Below are 8292 nucleotides of genomic sequence, written 5' to 3' on the forward strand. Positions count from 1 at the left end.
TAAATAAAAGAATAATAATATAAATCCATATTTTAAATAATTGTAAAATACTACACTGAGCATAAATACTTCAAAGAACTAATTTATTGTATTTACATGTTTATGTGTGTATATGTTAATTTATCTCACTTTGTATGTTCTGGAATACTCACCACATTCCTGTTATGCCATGCACGATTAAAATATAATGCACAATACAAAACACAATCTTGCTGCTATTGTTAACACATTATACTGTTGTTAAATGTACATATTCACAAATTTCTAGTCCACATGTTAGTTTAGGGGCTAATTCTCACTATTAACTACAACTTTTGTCTGAATAAACTCCTAATACTTATTAATAGTTGTTAAATTTAGGTATGGGGTAGGATTAAGGGTAGATATCTTAAATATTGTGGGCTTCAACATGTTCAGGCACATTTATGTAAATCAGCTTTGAAATATCACAGATTTTGTAAAGCATTATACAAATAAAATTACTTGACAACCATAGCTGCAATGTCCTACTCTTTATTTACACAAAATGGCACATAGTGGTCATGCAGAATACAACATTTTGCTTACATGCCTTAAAAAAAAAAAAAAAAAAAAAAAAATTACACAATTTCAATGTCATTGTGCAAGGCAATTAATTCTCAGAATTGTCCCAAGGGGTGGACATTAATGTTAACAGTCTTCTGCTAGTCAGTAGTGTAGCAGCAGTTTAAAGTGATTCTTACGGCTAATTAGTTCATAACTACCTGAATAGGGCAACACTTTATTTTAAAGTGTCCTAGTTACATGTTGCATGTACTTACTATCATCATAACAACATTTACATACTTAAATGTATGTAAATTACACTGTGAAAGGGCCACCTTAAAATAAAGTGTTAAGGCCATTGCACAGCGAGTCCGAATTTTTTTAATGCCTTGTTCCGTATTCGTTATTCTAAAAGTATGAATTCTTGCACACTGAGTCTAATGCTTATAAGTTAATCTGTTTCTAAACCGTACTAAATTGGGTCTTCTAGCAGTTTTTGCTTCTTAAAAAGAGAAAAAGAAAGGAAAAACTGTGTCCATCCAATCCTCAGATTCCCCCTCAATATTAAGGAGCAGCATTATTATCATGGGCGATTTACTTAAGGATGTCAGTGGCTCAGTTTGATGCTTTGCTAGCGATACTAGAGCCAGATATTAAAAAGAAGAACACCAATATCTGTGAACTTGGTGTGCAAGGATCTTTGCAGTGTTTTGTGCTATGAGACAAAGTGGATGAACTTGACAATCGCCATTCTGGATTTTGGTGTTCAGTTGTATGGTGGCTCTGAATTGTCAAAACACCTCTTAAAATGCTTGAGGTCCTATTAAATTTTCAACATGCAAAAATCTCAGACTCTGCATAACGACACGACAAGTTTGGACATTTTTTGAAATTCAGGGCCATTGAGCCTTATTACAGCCACAGTAACACATGATTGGATATTTTGGGCGTGCATTCCCATCTGATGGTGCATACCTGCATACAGAAGTATGCTTTTGTTCTTAGCATGTCTTACTCAAGGACCTCACCAGTTTTCAAGTATTTCATCAGTTTTGAGCAAATCAATTATTTTGCCTATAGTATTGTGCCTATAGTATTAATTATGCATAATTAATTAAGTGTATAATTAAGATGTATAATTTAAATGCTTATATGTCATATTAACATTAATTTTTGAGAGAGAGAAAGAGAGAAATAAACACTTCCAAACGGTGCTTTGACTGGGTAAAAATACAATAAGATAAAAAACACAAGTGTTATGGTAATATTCATTGATAAAATGCAGTGATGAGTAACTCTTAGCTTACTGGCTCACCTGTAAACCTAAAAGTAATCAACAAAACTAATGGACAGAAAAAATTATAAAAGAGACACATATGTTCCATGCATGTACTAATTCCAGTCATTGTATTTAATGCTACATCCTGAGACCAGAATCTCATAGATATCCTCGTGACTGTAGTCCTGAAACTATGTATTACTTTCTAAACTGGCTCTCACTGGCTTGATCTTTTCCATTGCTGGCCAGTATATGGAGCTCAACTGCGTGTGTGTCAGGATTATCCTTGCTAGATACAGGGCATTCACTCTGCAGCATGTTTTCCTGCATGGCCTGGCACTTCCCAGTAGTCAGTGATTTCTGAAAAGACTCAGAAGTAAAGTAGTAGACAACCGGGTCAAAGCAGCAGTTGAAGGTTGCAATGCAAAGTGTTATGGGATAGAGGATTCGTGCAAGCCTCTCCACCCAGCAGCTCACAAGTGCTCGAATGCGCACCATGGCATAAATAAACAGAACAGAATTGTAAGGTACAAAGCAGACGATAAAAATGGCCAAATGCACTACAATCATGCGTAAAACACGCTTCTTGTTGGTGCCAGTCTGACACAGTGTAGCAGGTCTACGTAAAGTCCTTAGCACCATGGAAGAGCAGGCTAGGTTGATCATCAGTGGGATAAGGAAACCCACCACTTCAATTAAGATGGTGATCTTTGACAAATACGTCTTCCATGTTTTCTTGGAGAATCCCTCGAAGCAGGTGGTGCTAGTTTTGGACTGGTTGGTGGAAGAGAAGAATGTAACTGACATGCCCCCACCGAGTATCAACAGCCAGATGATACCGCACACGATACCTGCATTACGACGGGTGCGGATGGAGAGGGAACGGATGGGGTAAACAATAGCCAGGAAGCGATCCACACTGATGCATGTCAGGAACAGCATACTGCCATAGATATTGGTGATGAAGGCTCCTCCAGAGATCTTACACAAGGTATCACCAAATGGCCAGTGGCGATTCACGTTATAAAAGATCTTGAAAGGAAGAGTAAAAACAAACACTAAGTCTGATAAAGCTAGATTGGTCATGAAAAGCGTGGTCTCGTTACGGATTTTAATGCGACAGCAGAAGACAAACAGTGAAGCACAGTTGGTGACCAAACCCAGCACAAATGCAACACTGTACACCACACCATACAGGTTGTACTTGAAAGAGTCATCAATGCCACAGTTCTCCATCCCAGTCTCATTAAGAACAAGACTGGCCATGATGGCACTCGCAGTGGAAGCTGTACTTCTGTCTTCAGTTAATTCCCAACACTCAGGTCTTCATGATCATGCTTTCCCATTATCTTTGCACCATTTCACAAAGCTTCGTCAGATGAACTTCTGCTTTGAAATCACAGCCAGGTACCTTTATCCAGGTACAGCAATAGACAAATCTGTAGTTTCCTGCATGGGGGACAACAGCAAGAAAATAAGTTAGATCAGTTCTTGACAAACCTGTCCTGGAGACCCCTCAATACTAGAGATTTAGACTGTCTCCCTTGTCTAACACAGATAATTCAGCTCGTCAGCTGTGAACTGAAGATGTGAGATGAGGGAGACTGAGGGTTTGCACTCATATATATAGTAGTCAACATTTAAAGTGGATCAGAAAAGTTCATTAAAGATGTCCTAAGACAAACACATTTTGGATTTAGGTTTTAGGACAATTTTGATGAAATGTTTTGATCCACTTCAAATGTTGACTACTGTATACCTGGTCCATTCTCTAAATACAGTTCCTTTTCTGACATTTAAAATGTGAACAGAAAATACAAGGAATGGGAAACCAAGAATTTGTGGCTCCACCTTTGTTGTCTTGAAGCTAATGTTAGTACTGTATTCCTCTGATAAATTGCTAATGTAAAGTTTGCCCTCATTACCTTTTGACATTTGGCATTCCAAAGGTTATACAATCTCATCATAGCACTAACTCTATTTCTAAATTGTTCTCCCAAGTTTTAGAATGTCTTGTTGTGAAGTAGGTCCTGTTCCTGGAGGGAAACTGTTAAGCCAAGTTTATCTCCAACCAGCTCCAATGCACTTAAGGCTTTTTTCATTAGGTAAATTCTGCAGGACAGGTGAAAGCACAGATATTCTAGTGCCTGCAATCCAAAGTCACAGGGGGCATTAGAACATCTTCATCAAACCTTAAAATCTATGCAAACACACTGTTTAAATACGTAAGCACTGATGGGAACTTTCCATGATGTTTGTGGTTTGAGAGATGGTTTTGGAGTCTTTGGGGTTGTCTGAGAAAGCTACTCAACCCAGCATATTAGAGTACGTACACAGAGCTTGTGAAGTGGCATGTACAGAGATCGAGTATGCATAAAGCAAAATGAAATCTCCATTTGACCAGAAATGTGCTTATCTGGTGCTTATCTGTCTTCCAGGTCCATATGTTGTTAAACAAAAATGCAGTGACTAAAACTCCTTTGGCACAATTCCTGTGTTATTTAGCTGTACAAGAAAACAATTTTAGAAATAAACTAATTATTGTATTTTTACAAATATATTTTAGCAATACAAGTAAATATTGAGTATGAATTCATTTCCGTTTAGACTCTCTCAGGACCTACTCAATGTCAAAATACTACAATAGATTTAATACTGTCACATGGAATTGATGTTGATGGTGTTGAAATTATGCAGCCAAGCGATGATATCTTAGATTATTATCTAGACTTGCGCAAACTTCATATAGCTAAAACTGTATATTCTTCTTTACAAGTATGGTAGAACTTCCTGATTCATCTCAATTCCTCAGGAGGAAAACAAAACTAGACAACATTCTTTTGAATAGACTGGAAAACTTTGTTGGCATTAGTGGAAGTGCACTAGCATGATTTAACCTTTCGTCAATGACCCCAGATTATTATTGTTTAACTTTCACAGCACGTTTAACATCACACTTTCTTACTTGATTTAGAGAAACTGTGCATCAGTTGAAAGTGAAAAGATTCTAGCTTCTATATTTGACCACTGTTTTGATAAAACATTGTTGAGGTGACAGTAATTTAGTAATTTATGTCTGGAGTGCACAATAATAAATATGTATGAGTCATTTTTAGAATAGGAATTCACCAAGCATTCAGATTCAGTCATGTCTGCAGTGGTTTATTTGCGTTCACATAGATTCACTGAACAGTGTCAAATAGGGTTTATAGTTTAATTTAATTTAATTTAATTTAATTTAATCCAAAGTTGCATATATATGGAGATGGATGGATATATTTACTGATGTTTACTTCATATTTCTTCAGAAAGAATCATTATTACTATTTATTTTCCACTGATTAACACAAACTAATAATAATAGTCCACTCCCAGCGCGGTCTCTGTGTGTAAGTGAACCGTGAGACCTGATTCGTCTGTCCATCATAACTGCATCATATCCTGCCCTCGTGTGATGCACTAACTGTACACTTCCATGTTGATATCCAACCACAACAACACAAAACTCTGTACCCACGAAATATACACTATTATGTTGGTACATAGATTTTCTTGAGATTTGGGGCATTTTTATAACAGTATTGAAAATGTACATCTGAAATGCTAATTTGTGCAGCGATATAAAAGGCTATAAATAGCATATTTTTACATCAGTAAACAACCAAATTCCACATGATCACAAAATGAAGTTATAACAAACACTCGATCGGAGTTTAAAGTGAGTTTTGAATAAAAGTGTACTAATAATCTAAAAAATTCTCTTATGTAGCTTGATGCTAATGTTAGCTCTAATGCAGCTACATAGAAAGTGCAGTTCTTCTTCATAATGCATTTTGTCATAATTCACGTAAGGTCGTGAGAAAATGTTTTGTTGTATTTTTATAGAAAGGCTTTTAATAATAATGGGGTAAATGTATACTGAGATTGAAGCGATGTGGCTTGGTAAACCTTGAAATACCAGAGCAAAGGCTAAAATGGCAGAATAAAAACAAAAGAATAATGATAAAAGAATAATTACGATTTTGTGTCATACCTGGCTGATGTGTGAAAGTCTTGTTTCATAAGAACAATAGAATCATGAATGGGGCAGTTTTGCCGGTCCAAACATGAGATAATCACACTCCATGAGTGCTTACAGGGGTCATAAATCTCAAGATCACAGTGAGATTAATCTCGATTAAAAAAAAAATAACCTATGCCCACCACTAGTTTAAATCAACAAATGGCTTTGGAAACACCCAGGGAGGTGTCGCCGGAGTCTCCACTGATGGTGCAATCTAATCTAGACCCATTCTCTGTGCTTCCTTCCCAACAATCCAACCAAAACTTACGACTTCTTTACATTCATACTCCCAATATTTTCTTAAAATATTCTTGACTGGGTGACTTTCTGAGTGACACTTAATGCTGGTCCAGTATGTCATCATCAGCTGAAGTCTATGTAACTCTAGGGGCATTTCTCCTATTTCCACCTGTAATGAAACCACAGGGGATGACCTGAATTTGCATCACCTGCATGTGGAGAGTATATTTGCTGAAGCATACACCATACAACCATAAATCAATGTTGGCTCTTATCACTGCTTTATATATTCTTTCCATTGATTGACGCCTTGCCCCCCATTCAACTCCAGCTAAGCATCTTAATATGTTTATCCTTTTCTTACATTTTTCTATCAGCTTCTGTATATGAATTCTGAAGTTCAATTTTGAGTCCATCCATCCATCCAAATCTGACTACTTTAACTTGTTCTAGCTGTTTCCCAAATATTTTTATATTCAGAGAAAGATTAATTTTCCTATTAGAAAAACATTAAAAAGTCCTAATATCATATTTAATGACACATCCAATAAATGTTTAATCATCTCATAACAAATATCATCTTTACCAAGCGAAGTCCGTTTAATCCCCACCAATGCTCTTTTCATCTATTAATAATGTGAAATCTGAATCTAGCGTGCCTCCATCTGGATTCTTTTTTACAAATATCTGAGCAATGAGCTATATTCATCATCACACACTGTTCCTCCTCATGTCCTCTGATATGTTTGCATTACTTTGAACTTTAACAAATGTCTTAACTAATATTTCAGCTTTATCATTATCAGTTTCTGCTAGTGTGCTAGTATTCCTCTGCATTACTTAACTCATCTACATCCATATCCGAATAGTTAATTTCATCCATTTAATTCTGACACAATTATTTAATCCCCATTCAGCTGTATTAAACTTCCATCTTGGATTTCTCACCACTTCCACTTTTGTTATGCCCAATTTTAACAACAATAGGAAATGATCACTTCCTATAGTACTTTGCTTCATTATATTGCATTCACACTTTCCAGCTAAATTATCAGACACGAACATTAAATATAATACTGAATCATGGCCAGGATTAACATCCATTCTTGTATTACTTCCATCATTAATGCATACTAACCTTCCCTAATCAAGCTGTGAAGAGTGGGACTCACAGATGAAAGTGCTTTACCAAACTTATAATTGTAACAGTTTCCTACTTCAGTGTGTTACAAACATAATTTTGGTGTCTTTGGAAATAAGACACTTTGGGCTATACTTTTTTAATCAACCAGATTTGATAATGCTCAAAAATATTAAAAGTTATAGACACTGAAGTGCCTTGAAATTTTTTTTTTTTTACCACACTTAAATATTTTTTTTTATTTGATATAAAAATACATTAAATGAGTCCTGGAGCAATCTAAAAAAGTAATGAGTTGAAAGCCACATGTCTCGTGAGTTTCTATTGAAAAATGAGACTCCTGCAAATATTTTTCTGAGGCTATGTCTAGACCCCCCGCCCCCCAATATAAGAAAATATATTTCCCAACAGTATTGAAGGCAAACTATTTAGTCATTAAACATACCACTGCATAGTTTTTAATTATAAAACACTAGACATCATATAAGTGATTTATTTGAGCACTAGAAAAACACAATAAGAACTAGAATTAAAAGTTAGTGAACTAACTTTGATGTTGGCTTGGCCATCTTGGCCATGGGGCAAAAGAGCCACAGTACTTGTGTGCCCAACATTCTTGAGTTGCCCTGCTGCAAAAAAATAAAAATAATAATACCATAAAAAAATACACCTGCAACAGTCTTTTGCCATGGTCCCTTGCTGTTTTCTTTTTTTAATAAAAAGCCTAGGCTATGATAACAGCTACGACAGGGTTATCTAGCAGAATGCGAAATAAGTCATGCAAAAACCATAATCTCCTAAATACCATTCAATGTAATCTTATTTTAATAGTACTGACAACATATTTTAAGTTATCACACTACTGAAAAATTAAAGAAGGGACACTATATATAGTATACTTTGGCGAGTCAAGAGCTAAACAAAAAGTCCTGTTTCATTACAAAATACTGTAACTTTTATAAACTTTATACTATCACCACAAAATTTTAATTAATATTTATTAAAAAATAAATATTTCATAAAACTGAAACTTAAATATATTAT

At 35.4% G+C, this 8292-nt stretch overlaps 1 protein-coding gene across 1 annotated transcript; it reads right to left on the minus strand.

Moving 5' to 3' along the window:
* Positions 1 to 629: 629 nt before the first annotated feature.
* On the minus strand, positions 630 to 3237 carry lpar4 (lysophosphatidic acid receptor 4). Its single transcript, XM_026281386.1, has one exon. The coding sequence runs from the start codon at positions 3068 to 3070 to the stop codon at positions 2003 to 2005; it is 1068 nt and encodes a 355-aa protein (XP_026137171.1). The 5' UTR covers positions 3071 to 3237; the 3' UTR covers positions 630 to 2002.
* Positions 3238 to 8292: the final 5055 nt, after the last annotated feature.

This window comes from Carassius auratus, chromosome 14, assembly GCF_003368295.1.
Source record: "Carassius auratus strain Wakin chromosome 14, ASM336829v1, whole genome shotgun sequence".
Taxonomy (NCBI): domain Eukaryota; kingdom Metazoa; phylum Chordata; class Actinopteri; order Cypriniformes; family Cyprinidae; genus Carassius; species Carassius auratus.

Coding starts and splice junctions, on each gene's coding strand:
- lpar4 (XM_026281386.1), bottom strand. CDS start 3,070: ATGGCCAGTCTTGTTCTTAATGAGACTGGGATGGAGAACTGTGGCATT.